The 16783-nt window shown below is 38.6% G+C and overlaps 1 protein-coding gene across 5 annotated transcripts in view; it reads left to right on the top strand.

Moving 5' to 3' along the window:
• The window catches only part of ASCC1 (activating signal cointegrator 1 complex subunit 1), a 92907-nt gene that overhangs the window by 74339 nt on the left and 1785 nt on the right, over window positions 1-16783 (top strand). For 2 of the 5 annotated variants that reach the window (XM_024739769.1, XM_024739776.1), the window contains exons 10-11: window positions 9811-9969; window positions 11046-11676. The exons of 2 other annotated variants lie outside the window; for them this stretch is intronic. In XM_024739769.1, the coding sequence (XP_024595537.1) occupies window positions 9811-9927 (117 nt within the window). In that variant the 3' untranslated portion in view covers window positions 9928-9969; window positions 11046-11676. Of the gene's footprint in view, window positions 1-9810; window positions 9970-11045; window positions 11677-16783 lie in introns of those variants that run through there. One more of the 5 variants, XM_024739770.1, reaches the window with a different exon arrangement.

Raw genomic sequence — 16783 nt, 5'->3', positions numbered from 1 at the left:
CCACTGATCACTGCAGTTTGAGGTTTCAGATTAGATGTGGTATCTCAGGCGGAGTTAGGGCTGTATTTGGAGATGACTCTAGGATAGTAACCACCTAACAATCACATTGTCTTTTATTCTGAAGTAGATGTTTCTATTCCATTCTTTAAAAATATAGCCCTGTGAAACCAGTTGATGACTGCAGAGACTGTAAGCTATCAGAGTTCCTTCTAGACTTTTTCTTTTTTTCTTTTAAGGAAGCTGCTTTTTGTCATGTAATGATGCATTGGATGTTATAGTTGGTGAGTGACAATAATAGAGCTCAAAATTCCATCTGATAATTTATCTTCCTGTAACTGCAGAATATCCTTGTAAGGTATTGTCCCTGTTCAAAGGTGGAAAAATTGAGGGAGAGAGTAGCTATGTGGTTATTGATAGGAAAGCATTGAAGTCTAGTTTGCCCTAAGAACTGTTTTGATCTCTCTCTTCAATAGAAAAGAAGTTTCTACCTTTGGTTTCCAGGTGAAGTTGGGTATGTTTGTGTATACGTAGAGTGGCATGGCTTACCTTAGTGTGAATAGGCTCCATTGTGTTCTTTTGTGACGATTTAGAAAGAATCAATGTGAGTGCAGCCTGTGTAAATAGTTTTCAAGTAGATGGAAGGTGTTTTTGACCTGATGTGTTAGATCACCATTTTCCTTCTTGTCTCTTCACATCTCTCATATTTGCTCTCTTCAAGAGTAATCTTGCACGTAGCCAGAAGAAAAATGCAAGGTATGGGAAGGCTTGAGAATTTGAATTGCCTGGTACCTTGGCAGAAACTCAGAATCATTTTTTTAGGTTTGGGGAGTTTTAACCAACAAAACTTACCTGTGGGAAAGGAAAAAACTTACTTGTGATCCTAATTCTAAGTGACATTGGCAATATGACATATGAAGAGCTGTGATAGTTTTCAAGTCTATTATATTTTTAGGCTGTTGTCCATATCTTTCTGTTTACTACCTAAAGTCTTATCATTTTTGTACCTGGAGGTACAATTTTGTGAAGAATGCTTCTGAAATATACCATTATTTGTTTTGTTGTTTTTCAATTAGAATCTTCCAAGGGCTGTGATTATAGTTTTTTCACATTACTTATCTTTCTTGGCCACAAAACCAAGTGGACGCTTCCTTTGCTGTCTGATTGCATATGCATAGCCCAAGGATGGGACTTCTTCCCCACTTGGCATTCTTTGGTACAGATTTGTTATTCAGATTGTGAGACAAATGCACACTGCCATGTGGACATGGCCTTCTACTGGCCTGTGTTCTAGGCCTGGTCCCAGGAACTCTTAAATTTATATCACAATGTTAGTGGTCCTAGCCTGTCTCTGTTTCTTATCTTTTAAATGGGGATAATAATGCTGAGCTCAGGTTTATGTCACAGTGATTTTTTTGAAGGGTTAATGAGCTGGGCTTTGTGAGATACTTTCTAGATCCTTAGATGAAAGGTGTTATTTAGCCTCAGCAAGGCTTTCTGTGGGAGTACCTTCCAAAGAGCTCAAAGTGCTTGTCAGACTGTCTTCCATTCATCCTCATACCATCCCTGGTAGGGAGGTAGGTGGGGGAGCATTATTATTAAGTACAAAATAGTGTTATTACTGTTACTTTTATCTGTAAACAGGGGGTAATTGTGAGAAATAGAAGTTGGTAAAACAGATTATAGAAGAAAAACACTGGGAAAACTTCAAAGTAGCGTGCGTTTGCCATTCCTGTTTACTTTAGGTTTCAGAAGTCTAATTGCCATACATGAAAACAATAGAAATCATCCCTTCTTGGGGGAGAAACAGGACCCGCTGCATCCTTCTAAATCCTTGCATTAATTGAACACCAGTATTTACTTTCATTTGTACCAGATTATGTACTAAGGGTTAGTTTAACTTGCACATACCAGGAATGACTATAAATTTCATAGGACTTAACATTTTAAAAAAATTGTATAAGGACCTCCCTGGTGGTGCAGTGGTTAAGAATCTGCCTACCGATGCAGGGGACATGGGTTCAATCCCTGGTCCGGGAGGATCCTACATGCCACGGAGCAACTAAGCGCGTGCGCCACAGCTACTGAGCCTGCGGTCTAGAGCCCACGAGCCACAACTACTGAAGCCCGTGCTCTGCAAGAAGAGAAGCCACCGCAATGAGAAGCCCGTGCACCGCAATGAAGAGTAGCCCCTGCTCACTGCAACTAGAGAAAGCCTGCGCACGGCAATGAAGACCCAACGCAGCCAAAAATAAATAAATAAATAAACAAACTGTATAGTTGATTTACAATATTGTATTAGTTTCAGGTGTACAGCAGAGTGATTCAGTATTTTTATAGAGTATGCTCCATTTAAAGTTATTTTAGGACTTCCCTGGTGGTCCAGTGGTTGAGACTCCATGCTTACACTGCAGGGTGTATGGGTTTGATCCTCGTGGGGGAACTAAGATCCCGCATGCCACATGGTGCGGCCAAAAAAAAAAAAAAGTTATTTCAAAGTAATGGCTGTAATTCCCTATGCTGTACAATATATCCTTGTTGCTTATCTATTTTATACATAGTATTTTGTGTCTCTTAATCTCATACTCCTATCTTACCCCTCCCCACTTCCCTCTCCTCACTGCTGTCCACTAGTTTGTTTTCTATATCTGTGAGTCTTTTTCTGTTTTGCTATATGCATTCATTTCTTTTATTTTTTAGATTTTACATATAAGTGATAACATACAGTATTTGTCTTTTTCTGTCTGACTTATTTAACTAAGCATAATACTCTCTTGGTCCATCCACATTGTTGCAAATAACAGAATTTCATTCTTTTTTATGGCACAGTAATAGTCCTGTATATACCACACACACACACACACACACAAATATATGTATATACCACATTCTTTATTCATTCATCTGCTGATAGATACTGAGTTTGCTTCCGTATCTTGGCTATGATGTAATAGTGCTGCTGTGAACATTAAGGTACATATATATTTCTGAATTAGTGTTTTGAAATTTGGGGGGCATATATCCCCAGGAGTGGAATGGCTGGATCATATGGTAACTCTATTTTAGTTTTATAAGGAACCTCCATACTGTTTTCCATAGTGGCTGCACCAGTTTACAGGGGGGTTCCCTTGTAGAGGGGGTCCCTTGTAGGGGGGTTCCCTTTTCTCCACATCCTCACCAACATTTGTTATTTATAGACTTTTTGATGATAGCCATTCTGACAAGTGTGAGGTGTTATCTTATTGTTGTTTTGATTTGCATTTGCCTGATAATTAACGTTGTTGAACATCTTTTCATGTGCCTTTTAGCCATCTGTATGTCTTTGGGAAAATGTCTGTTCAGGTCTTCTGCCCATTTTTTAATTGGGTTTTTTTGTTATTGAACTGTATGAGCTGTTTGTATATTATGGCTATTAACCCCTTGTCAGCCATATCATTTGCAAATATTTTCTCCCATTCATTAGGTTGTCTTTTCATTTTGTCACTGGTTTCCTTTGCTGTGCAAAAGCTCTTAAATTTAACTAGATCCCATTCGTTCATTTTTGCTTTCATTTATTTTGCCAGGACTTACATATTTCGAATCTTCATTTTAGACTTCAAAACTGAATTTCCTCTTTTTGAAGTCAAATCGGATACCAGATAGTTCACTGAGGCCACCCAGCACAAGAAATAGATTTTCTTAAAGGAGAGATCTTTGAAGAGAGTGACCACTACTTTGTCTAAGATTGAAGAAAGAGAGCGAGCCTCATTTGGGAAGCCCAATGGACAGGGATCCCCAACATGTCTGTCATTATGCTGTTGAGGATTGGCCATTCATTCAGTTTTGTAGCTTGAGGTCACAGATATTAGGAGGTTCCTCTTTACTCTCCTCCCCAACTCTCGCTGAGATTTTGAGGCTCATCTTTGCAGCCTAGTCACATGTGGAATTATTTCTGGTCTTTTATGGTTGTTTCATAGAGCCTGAGAGGAAGGAGTAGAAGGTCTGAAATGAATGCAAGGGAAAATGACCACAGTTAGCCCTTAAATCTTGCTTTTTGTTTTCTTTCAGTGTATACCACTACACTACCAAAAATCAGTAATTTCTTCTGTGTTCTCCCTAGGAAACAAACATGTACAAACTAAAAATGGTAGGCTTCACAGATCATGTGAGCAAGGGACAGCAGGATGGTTAGATCTTTGTCTCGAGATTCTGTCAGGGAAGCTTTGGTTTTGACTAAAAACCTTTCATCTTGGTGGTCCACATTTGTCTCTTGGTAATAGGAAAACTAATTTTCTGAAGATAACTGTGAGTAGTCAATAAAGGATAGCAGCTGTATGCTTAACAGTTTTCAAATGTCATACTTAACACTTAACTTGGGTTTTAAATTTTCTTGAATTGTCCAAATCAGTACTTATTACTTACAAGTGATATCACAAATATTGGCAGTCTTAAATTCTATGTTTGTTTCCTTATCAAATATTTGTAGTTTCGTGCAGCTGTTCATTGTTTTGTTCCTTTACGACAGGCTTTAAAAAATGCTGGCTTCCAACACAACAGGGCTCTGTGTGTGCATCAGAGAGAAATGTTTTCAGAAAGAAAAAGGTTTAGGTTTCAAAATCCCCAAGGAATTGTTATAAAACAACAGTGAGGGGAAAAAACTCAATATGATTTAAATACCTTGCCATGGTTCTTTTTTAATTTAAATTTTTCCTGTTAGGTCTTTTATTTTCTAAACAATAGACCACTTTGCTCTTCTTGAACTACTTTAGCCTATAAAGAACAACCAAGTTTCTTTTTTTAAACGTGTAGTTTAAGCTTTTTCCTCTTCTCCATTCAGGTACCTAATTAAATGGAGCCATTTAGTTGATTTGTGCTTATTTTCATCCAGAATTCAATTAAAATTCTTCTAGCTGAACTACAGCCATCTGATTCTTAAACGAGGTCCAGGATAAGAAGTGACAATGAAAGTAGGAATAACAAGGAAAAAATATGTTCATTTCAGTCTTTGGGAGTTTTGTGAGTCAAGCTTAATCTCCGTGGTTTAACAGGGCCAGGTTTTAAGGGGCATCACCCACAAGGAGAGGCTGTAGAGTACAGAGGTTAAAGAGTTCAGACTTCAGAGTTAGGCTACCTGGGTTTGAATATTTTTTTCTTTTTATAATTGAAGTATAGTTGATGTACAGTGTTGTGTTAGTTTCAGGTGTACAGCAAAGTGATTCAGTTATACATACATATATATCTTTTTTTTTTTCAGATTCTTTTCTCATGTAGATATCACACAATATCGAGTGTAGTTCCCTGTGCTATACAGTAGGTCCTTGTTGGCTATCTATTTTGTGTATAATAGTGTATATATGTTAATCCCAAACTCCTAATTTATCCCTCCCCCACCTTTCCCCTTTGATAATCATAAATTTGTTTTCTATGTCTGTGGGTCTGTTTCTGTTTTGTATATAAGTGCTGGGTTTGAATCTTAATTTCCTTTTCTTTTTCTTTTCCAGCTTTATGAATGTCAATTTTCCACTGTTTACTTGCTGTGTATTCTTGGGCAAGTTACTTTAGCCTTTTAAATTTCAGCTTCAACCCTAAAATGGGGGTTAATAATAGTATCTGCTTCTTGGGGTTGTGAGGAGGCAGTCAGATGATCACATAGAGCCCGAAGTATAATGCCTGGCATGCATGCTTGCTCAGTAAACTTTAGCTCTTATGATCTTTACTTCATTAGTGTTGTTGTCAACATATATATCTGTTGTTCACCTTGATTTTTTAATATATAACAATATTGGCATTAGGTAACTTTGTTTTAAAAATCTGTTACGATATTTTTGAGTTTATAAAAATTTAAATTGACATGGTAAAAATCACCATAAGTAAAGTCAAAAGACAGATGACAAATTGGGGGAAAATATATTTGCAGTTCATCACACAGAGTTCATTTCCCTAATACATAGAGAACTACTACTCAATTAAAAAAGTAGACAGTTGTAAACTGTTTATGGTGATGTGCTTCCACTTAACTGTGCTACGGATTTCATGTCTTTAATATATATTCTCAGAGCATACCAGGCAGACCCTTGGTTGGAGAAGGGCTTGAGACACACAGCTAAAGACACAGAATGAGTGTGTAAACAGATCTGAATTTTTTTTGTTTTTCCCCATAAAATAGCTCCCACTCAGAAATGTTCTGTCGCTATCAGTGGTACCCTCACATATCCCTTTACCCTGTCATCCATGACTTTTCTCATCTTCTTTTTGTATCTCCTTCCTCTCATCCAGAAAATCACGGAGTCTGTTCTGTGTTTCATTCATAGTATTAACATCTGCTCCAATCTTTCCAGGCCCACTACTACTATTTTTAGTCAATAGACACTCAGTATCTCACAGTTTAACTGCTACCCTGGTCTCCTTTTCTTTCTTCTCTTGTTCCTTTCTCCAGTCAGCACAATCAATATGCCACACCCAGATTAATTTCCCTTGGTTTTCATCTTGGGTCACCAGCTTACTCAGAAGCCTTCAGTGTTTCCCCACCGTCTAGAATGAAGTCTAACTTCTGAACCTGACCCTCAGGGCCCCCCTTAATCTGATTTTCCCTCCTTATGTCTCTAGCCTTAGTCTTCTCACTGCTTCTTTTTAGGAACCCTCCATTACATCTAACCTGGCCTACTTGACCCTCCATATACCCATTTCCGCCTTCATGCTGCCCTCCCTCCTCCTCTTCACTAAGTCTTAGACTTGCTACAAGGCCCAGCTCAGTTTCTGACTCTTCCAGATGGCTTTTCTAGATGCCCCAGCCCTCTACATCCATTGTTTTCTTACCTCCCGCTGCATTTATTAATTGCCTTTACCTCTCCTCCCACACTTAACCTTTGCCACCTATATTGTTTTAGGTAAACTTTGAGTACATAATACAGTAACTTTTCACAAGGTGAACACACCCGTGTCATCAACATGCCTCTCTTCTGACACATACCCCATCCTCCCTAACCAGATGGCAGTTGCCTGGGAGACAACACCACATCATATGCCTCTTTACATGAAAATGCATAATATCAGGTGCTCAGTGACATTCTAGATCAGAAATTTGAGCTAAGACTAGGCTTTGACAAATAAGAAACACATAGAAATTTAAAGGAATATGTGAAATTTCCATTACTAATAACTATAAATTCTTTCTTCACAAGTAGTTACAGTTGAGGTTACATTAGAGGTAATACCATTGGGTAAGTCTTGTTCAAGGATTCCTAGGTGGTGATCTATAAATGAGATTTTTATATCCATCTAAACAAGGCCATGTTATAGTTTTCTCTTTTCCTACACAAAGTACACAGACATCTCCAACATTCGATTTTGGTGTCATTTTATCCAACAAATGCTTATTGATCATATGCAAAGATACAGTTACAGCATATAGTGGGATTCAGCTTTGAAGAGCATAAAAGATCTTTCTTCAGTAGAGCTTATATTTTAACGAGTCACCAGAAATAATTGGCAGAACTAAAAGAGAAGCTTAAGACTAAAGATAAAACAATGACTAAACAATAAAGTAACTATGAAAAATTGTTACTAAATCATCATAAACATAGAGAACAAGAACATGGGGACAGGAAAGGCTAAAAGGGAAGCTTAAGACTAAAGATAAAACAATGACTAAACAATAAAATAACTATGAAAAATTGTTACTAAATCATCATAAACAGAGAGAGAGAACAAGAACATGGGGACAGGAAAGGCTAAAATGAAGCTTGGCCTTGCACTAGGGACTTTCGATAAGAAATCCATTTGATTATGATGTTATCAAAAGGTGCGGAAGAAGATGGCAGCCTATGAAGGTAGAATAAGGACCGGTTAAGAAGAGCAGAGAGATGTTGTAAACATCATAGGAACTATTTACTTTTCAGGAGTGCTTTACAGTTTACAAGGAAGGTACTTCGACTTGTTCATCTTATTGAGTCTTACCCATTATGATCTTGTACCATGGGTGGTGTTGTCTGTCCACAGCCACCTGGCTCCCACGTGCCTGTCGTAAGTTTCGACTGACTTCAGTCTTTCCACCTGCTGCTCTTGTCTTAGAGGAGCATGGGAATTTGTGTTCAGTCTTCTCTTAATTTGTGTAATTACTGCATTGAAATCACATCCCAGCTAACTTCATTATCACCGTATTTACTCTTTGCTTCAAACCTAAAGCATGAGAAATCTCCCTGGCAAATCATGCCGTCTGGAGGTTATAAGTATTTAAAAGGCAAAGTGAAGTCAGAGGTAAGTACTTTCCAGCTCCTAGCTGTGGTGTCTCCATCACTTGGAAGCATAGGTACAAAGAGAAGAACCATGGACTGCTAATCCCTAAAAACTAACTTGTTGAAAGTATTATGAGTTCCCTTTTAGTTTTGTTTTGCCTTGTCTTTTATTGCCCCTTTGGTTATGTCTTCTTTGTACCTAGAAGGCTTCAGTTTGTAAAGCTGTAAATCTGTCAGTCTTGTTGGCATGGCTTTCACTTCAAATTAACGTTCAGCAAAGGGATTAGCCAATAAACATTTCGGGCTGTATTTCTTTACACAAAAGGGTGGATATGGTTTGAACAGGCTGCTGAAGCCAGGAAGAGAAGTTAATTGTGTAAATCAATGCAGGCAAGAGCTGATCACCTTTCTGAAAGACAAGACAATGCCGCACACAACCTCTAAATAGATGTTTGGGGTCAAGTTGATGTCATGTTGAAGAATCAGTATTTACTGGGCTTTATAAAGTTAGACTTTAAATGAACCCCGGGCATTTCGCTAGGCCATTAATTGCAGGAAGAGGAAAGGTGACAGTGGCTGAAGTCCATGGCTATAGAGATACTATAAAAATAAGTGAAGAGACAAGACAGTCAGTTGCTAACGTGCAAAGGTCTCAGCTTTAGGTTCTACTCAGGCATTGTTGGTTCACGTACTGAAAGGCTTTCTCAGGATTGTGCTGGCATTTGAAGAAAGAGCAGCTCTTCCATCCTAACAGAGGAAGGTCAGCCCTTTACTCTTTGACACTCATTATCTAAGCAGTGTGGCTTAATTTTCCTCAAATGAATTCTGATGTCATTTTGCATTCTGCCTTGTAAATGTGCTGATCACAAAAGCAGGTCTTTCTGAGTGTGGCTCATCCCTCCCTCTGACAAAGTTGAAAGCTTTTTAAATAAAGAATTGTAGTAAAGAGCATTTACTTTAGGACGCTGGCTTGAATCCAAAGTCTAATGAAAGGCTTTTGATAAATATTATCATTTGTATTTGTTATATCATTCAATAGAAGTGTTCCTCTAGCTGTTTTGTGTGCGAAAGTGTTCTGTACTCCTCGCTGGGTTATCAGAATTATTTGTAGGGCAGGAACCTTATCTTCTGTTTATTTTAGTCAGTGTTTCTAATAAATGCTGTTGATGAGGTGGGGGAATATATCAAATTTTATCCTGGCTGTAACAAAACTAACATCCTGCATGGTCAGTAACTGAAAGTCATAGAAGCAGCTTTGTTAGGCCCTATGGATCAGGGTATGGCCCTAGGATGTTTGTTACAAGTTCCTGGTCATATCTGCTCACTAGATACATTTTGGAGTTGACTTCTCAGACCTCTTTCTCTAGTGCATTTTGTCAGAGGAGGCTTTTCAATTAATCAACGAAGAGCTGCTGTTCTTTTCTCACTCCCGCTCCTATCCCTCCTCTCCAGGATCATTTTTCAGAATAAATACTGAGAAGAAAGCACAGGAGATTTGTCGGGATTGTTGTGGTGTTTTTACAAGAGAATCCGATGTTTAATGTTTTCATCTATGATATTCTTTGGATATTCACTCTGAGTTTTTATTCTTCCTTTTCAGCTATTTGAGAACTTCTGCTTTGGTACCCTAAAGCTCAATTCAATTCACATCTCTCAGAGGTTCACAGTAGACAGCTTTGGAAACTATGCCTCCTGTGGACAAATTGACTTCTCCTGAGGTGGATCTTGGGAAACACTGGAAATTAAACATCCTCACAAGGTGCTGAGGGAAAGTATCATCATTTTAATTGCCAAGGAGGGATGTGGAAATTTGGGTGATAACTTTCCTGGGTGATTCCCCAAGGATACCATGGTGTCTAATGGTGGTCCACAGTCATTGCACTGTCAGCGAGATGGTTGTGAGCACAGGGAGAACATACGACTGTAACCCTTAGCTTGTTCATCTTTCACAGGGTCTACCTCTCTTTCCAAAGCTCTTCTCTGAAAATGTACCTCTGAAGCCCAGTGGAGCTCAGATTTGCATTATTTCTTATATACCTACTGATTTTGCCTCAACCATTTAAACTTATATTAATACTTTAAAAGAGAATTACAGGTGTGTGATCTTATTAATCTCTCCACCTAGATAATATCTACAGATTGTAGAAGGTTTGTATTTTTTCCTTCCCCCTTTTAATCAATACCCAGAATTTGTTTTTTATTGTGGTAAAACACACATAACCTAACTTTTGCCATCTTAAGCCATTTTCAAATATACAGTTTGGTAGTGTTAGGTATATTCATATTGTTGTGAAATATCTCTAGAACTTCTTTGTCTTGCAAATCTGAAACTCTGTACCCATTTAAGCAACTCCTCTTCCCCCCCACCCCTACAGGCCCCTGGCAACCACCATTCTACTTTCTCTTTCTATGGATTTGAGTACTTGAGATACCTCATATAAGTGGAATCATACAGTATTTGTCTTTTTGTGACTGGCTTATTCTACTTAGCATAATGTCCTCAAGGTTCATCCATTTTGTAGCATGTGTCAGGACTTCCTTCCTTTTTAAGGCTTAGTAATATTCCATCTGATGTATATACACTCATCCCTCGGTTTCCTTTGGTTTCAGTACCTCTCTTGGTATCTGTGGATTCTCAAGTCCCTTATATAAAATGGCATAATATTTGCATATAACCTATGCATACCCTCCTGTATACTTTAAATCATCTCTAAGTTATTTATAATACCAAACACAATGTAAATGCCATGTAAATATTTGCCGGCACACAGTAAATTCAAGTTTTCCTTTCTGTAACTTTCTGTAATTTTTTTTCTCAATATTTTTGGTCTGCAGTTGGTTGACTCCACGGATGTGGAACCCATGGATATGGAGGGCCGACTGAACCACATTTTGTTCATCCAGTCTTCCATCGATGGACACTTGGGTTCCTTCCACTTCTTGGCTGTTGTGAATAATGCCCTATGAACATGGGTGTACAAATATCTGAGACCCTGCTTTCAATTCCTTTACTACTTAGAATTTAAACTTTAGCAAAATAACTGGTAAAGTTTTTACCTTTTACTTTGATCTGTCCTTTTTCTTCTGAAGTTGATACCTTTTATATTTCTTAGATTCCTGTTCCTTCACCCTACCCTAACCCTTGCCTTCCCATGCCACGGATGGAGCTGCAGTATTGTAGCTCTTTTCTGTTTACTTCTCAGGGCAGCAGCAATCAAAGCAATGGTGATACCATCAGGACTATGCAGAGTTCCCTGGGAGAGTGTCAGCCACAGAAGGCACTCACTCCTCCTTTGCTGCAGACCAGCAAAGGGAGGGAGCTCCCAGCACAGGTTTGCCCCACCCATCAGTCCTGCCACACTCTCTGCTGGGGAGCTCCAGCCTCACTGTTGTTACCTCTCATCTCTACCCCCTTCACAGCCTTTCTCCCTCCATGGCCTCTCTTTTTCCTTCATTGCTTAGTCTTAATCTTGATTCTTACTTTCTATTTGAGAAGTATGATTCTGAATCCCGTGTGTTAATAAGGCCACGGCATGGTAAGGGCTGTGTATAACACTCAGAGATCTATCAGTGTGACTGCACAGATCATTTGTGAATAAATGAATTTCTAAAGTAACTGTGTTTTTCTTTTAGTATTATTATATAGTTTCAGTTTGACCCCCTTAGTCAGTGTGTGTTGGGATACATTGCTGCCATCACTTATTCAATAGCATAGCATATTTTTCATCCAGGAGTTACATATTGGTGCTTGCTTTTCCCCACCCCCCCACACAAAAAAAGGGTTGCTTTTTCCCAAAAAAGCTTTCTACTGGTAATATTCATTTTTTAATTTAAGTTGAGCTTTCCTCACTCACCTCTGATTGTTAAATGGCATATGGGAATGAGCGCTCCCAGAGGTAGTACTGAATAGCAGAGTTGACTGAAATTCAGTGCCCTCATCTCTTCTTGGTCCCGCTTCTGTCTTACTGATTTCTTTCTGACAGCTGCCGTTGGGCAACCTTGACCAGGAAGTAACGATGTCTTCTTTTGAGTATCAGAGGTATGACTTAACGTTTTTAGGAAAAAATTTTTGTCTTTGGAAAATGTAACTTTATATATCAAATGCTAAATTCTTAACAGAATTAGAAATTCTATTATTTAGTATTTAGAGGTAACTATGCGTTTAAGGACTTATCATACTGTAATTTTTCACAAGTAATTTTTCACAAGTTGTTTGTCTTTTTCACTGTCATTCTCTGATACTTGTAAAGTGGAGTTTTCCAGCAGCTATGTGATATGGTGACATCATCACTCTAATGGTTAATAGAGTGTGTGCTTATGTATTTTTGTTTGTTTTGTAAGTTTGTAGGTATTGGTAGAATTGGGAAAAAATTTTTATGTTTTAAGTTTTCTTTCTAGAAGCCAATAGACAAATTTTTGAGACAATGTAGCTCTAAAGAAAATACACTTTAAACTACTGTTGTAGAAGGGGGAGTAGCAGGTAGTTTTGATGTAGAACTTTTAGAGAAGAGCAACAGTGTTAGAGAGCAAATAATTTTTGATGGAGCTAAAAGAATTTTTCAAGATTTCAGGTCCCCTTTCAACAAACTGTAATGGGGTCAAGGATGGAGGATTTACTTCTGTGCTTATAATCCAGTCTCCCTTAGTATTACCACTTTGCAGTTCATTCTGCACTGAAATAGAGTTAAATTGCACCTAACATCACTCCAGTTGGTTTTTGAGGCACTGAATTCACCCTCAACTCCTCTAAGAGGAGAAGGGGAAAAAAATCTCTCACCATGATTATTACACAAGATCTGTGTTATTATATAAGGAACTTTGTTATGGAGAATAATATTGGTGTTTTTTTGAAGGGGCACAATGAGTTACCCCCAAATGAACTCTATACCCTTGGTAGAAACATGACAAATGTTTCTTATAATGGTTATTTACTTATTTTTGTCTGCGTTGGGTCTTCATTGCTGCACGTGGGATTTTCTCTAGTTGCGGCGAGTGGGAGCTACTCTTTGTTGCAGTGCACGGGCTTCTCATTGCGGTGGCTTCTCTTTGTTGCGGAGCACGGGCTCTAGGCGTGCAGGCTTCAGTAGTTGCAGCACGCGACTCAGTAGTTGTGGCACACGGGCCCCAGAGCGTGTGGGCTTCAGTAGTTGCAATGCGTTGGCTCAGTAGTTGCAGTGTGCAGGCTTCAGTAGTTGTGGGGTGCGGGCTCAGTAGCTGCGGCTCGTGGGCTCTAGAGTGCAGGCTCAGTAGTTGTGGTGCATGTGCTTAGCTGCCCAATGTCATGTGGGATCTTCCCGGACCAGGGTTTGAACCTGTGTCCTCTGCATTGGCGGATTCTTAACCACTGGACCACCAGGGAAGTCCTATAATGGTTATTTTTTAAGTGAACTTCAGAGTTTACTAAATTGGACACGGATGACAATCCAGCTTCATAATGACACAAAGCTTGGTTCAGGTTTGCTCTTGCACTGTGCGCTTTTCCTTGTGCCAAAGAGAACCTGATGGTACCAGAGGGGTATTGAGTTAAGGAACGCTTCTCAGATTCTGTCTTGATGCTTACAGGGAGATGGATAGCAAAACCCAAGGATGCTATAGGTGAGAAAAGGGGCTGCTGTTGTGGTTGTTTATCAATAACTTTTTTGTTGTTATTAATAAAATGATCTCTCAAACAAAGGTAAAATAAGATTACTGTGTGAAAAATCATCAAGCTATCTACTTTGTCTTATGCTTTTTCCAGTGTTATGCTTCAATTTAAATATTTGTTTAAAAAATAAATTTCCTCATCCAGAGGTTACTACTTCCTATGCATTTAAGCACATGAGTCATGTTGCTAAGTATTTTTCACAAATGATAACAGCTAATATTAGCAGAATGCTCACATTTGTCATTTATTTGTGAATAATGGGTATTTATTCATTAAATCTTTACAAGCCCTCTTAAGTTGGTGTTATCATTAACCTCATTTTAGAAACTGAGGCTTAACAAGGTTAAGAAATTTGCCTGAGGTCATAGTGCTTGTATCTGTGGTTCTTAAAATGTGGTCTTTGTACCCCTCAGAGTCCCTGAGATCCTTTGGAGGGGTGGGAATGTCCTACTATTTTCATAAAAATATTAAGGCATAATTAGCCTTTTTCACTCTGATTCTCTCCTGAGTGTACAGTGGAGTTTTCCAGAGGCTATATGATATGGTAACATCATCACACTGATGGTTAATAGAATATATGTTTGTATATTTTTGTGTTTTCTAGAATTTTGTAAGTTGGTAGGTTTAGGTTATAGATACATGTTTTTAGAGAGAAACTCAGTTTGCTCTCAATACTTCTGCTGTGCTTTTACTAGCTACTTCCCATTATAGCTACTATTATGGGCTGAATTGTGTCCCCTGAGAATTCATATGTTGAAGCACTCACCCCCTAGTACCTCAGAATGTGACTGTTTGGAGATAAGGCCTTTAAAGAGGTGATTAAGTTAAAATGAGGCTGAGGCTGTTAGGGTGGGCCCTAAGCCACTCTGACTGATGTCCTTATAACTAGAGGAAATTTGGACACACAAAGAAACATCGGACCCCTGACTACGGAGATCATCTCCCTGGGTCTGTCTCCAAAAAAGTTTGGTTGATGATATTGCCTAGTAACTGGTGATTGGAAGGGTCCGAGAATGACAGTGAAACTGACCAATTCAGAACAGACAGGGCCAGACTGAGGAAGTTCCTTCTGCCTCTGCCCTGATCATCAAAGCCTTCAAGGAATGGCCAAGAGACAGAAAGAAGCAGAACATTAAGCACAGTGGACATACAATTTTTGATGAGATTGTCAACACTGCCCAACAGATGTGGCACTTATTTTTAGCTCAAGAACTGTCTGGAACCATTAAAGAGATCCCAGGGACTCCCCAGTCTGTGGACTGCAATGTTGATGGCTGCCACCCTCGTGACATCATGGATGACATCAACAGTGGTGCAGTGGAATGCCCAGCTAGTTAAGGACAGCAAAGGAAAATATTTCAATAAAGGATCATTTGACAACCAAAAAAGAAAGAAAGAAAAACATCAGATATGTGCATGCACAGAGGAAAGACCATGTATGACAGCAAGAAGGCAGCCATCTGCAAGCCAGGAAGAAACAGGAGAAACCAAGTCTACCAACACCTTTTTTTTCTGGCCGTGCTTTGCTGCTTGTGGGATCTTAGTTCCCCGACCAGGTATTGAACCCAGGCCCTTGGCAGTGAAAGCAGGGAGTCTTAACCACTGAACACCAGGGAATTCCCAATTCTGCCAACACTTTAATCTTGGACTTCTAGCCTCCAGAATTTATTGAGAAAATAAATGCTGTTGTTTAAGCCACCTAGTCTGTGGTATTTTGTTATGGCAGCCCTAACAAACTAATACACTTGCTATAATGCAGAAGGTAATCTACCTTTCTTCTTTTGAGCCAGACATTAAAGAGATTTGCCAAAGTGTAAAACAGTAACAATACGACTACTCTTATTAATTTGGTGTGTGTGGGGGTAGGGAAAATATAATTTTTTTCATAAAATATGTTATTTTGTTAATATGGGTTTGGTATCGTTATTTTTAAATACACTTTTTTAATTAAGTTTTTTTTGAAAGATTTTTTAGAGCAGTTTTAGGTTCACAGAAAAATTGAGAGGCAGGCTTAGTTTTATTTTCAAGTACAGTATATCAATGTCTATACTGTATATCTCACATAAACAAAAACAAAAGTTCTTTGGGGTCCTCAGTAATCTTTCAGTGTACAGGACTCCTGAGACCAGAAAGTTTGAGAACTGCTGCACTATACTGTCACTTCCTTTCAAATGGGATCAAGTGATACATGGTTTTCTATAATGAGCTTGTCTTACCCAGTAATATGTAGTGGATCACATTAGTTGTCAGTAGATACAGATCTACATTACTTTTAATGTCTGTACCATAGCCTGTTTTATGTATTATAATTTAACTTGTTGATCCCTAACTAATGGACCTTGATTTGGTTTCCAGGTTTGGCTATTATAAATAATTCTGGATTGAACATCTTTGTATGTTTGTCTTTTTATGTTTGTGAGGTCATCTAGAAATGAGATTAAATGGTTTTAAAGATGTGGTTAAATTTAAGTTTCTTGTTTGGAAACTGAGGTTCCTTCCTCCATTTTGTATTGCTAAATATTAAATACAAACAGAAGAAAAGCATGAAACATATGTACCATTTATCAGATACACCCAGCAGCTTTGGGGCCCCTTTCAAGGCTGACCTGCCAGTAAGTCCCTCAAAATTTAGGAAAACCTTTTCTTCTTTATAAACAATAGTTATTGTCCATTTTCTACAGCTCTTTTCTCCCTCATCTGGAAATTTGGATTTTCCCTCCTAAATAGCTTTACTATTGGATTAACTAACAGTCCTGGACTGTTATTGATTTGCTTTAAGCCCAGGGCTAATATTGACCCAGCTTGAAGGTGCTACAGAAGGCAGGTCCCATTGGAGGAGTGTGGGAAACATTTTGACCTTCAGGGATCTGGAAAGAGCTATTATCTTATTGATGGGTATCTTGTTAGTGCCTTTCCAAACTCTTTATTG

This window comes from Neophocaena asiaeorientalis, unplaced genomic scaffold (assembly GCF_003031525.2).
Source record: "Neophocaena asiaeorientalis asiaeorientalis breed wild unplaced genomic scaffold, Neophocaena_asiaeorientalis_V1.1 scaffold501, whole genome shotgun sequence".
NCBI classification, from domain to species: domain Eukaryota; kingdom Metazoa; phylum Chordata; class Mammalia; order Artiodactyla; family Phocoenidae; genus Neophocaena; species Neophocaena asiaeorientalis.
Note: the sequence above shows the minus strand (reverse complement) of the source record. Positions and strands in the feature narration are given on the sequence as shown.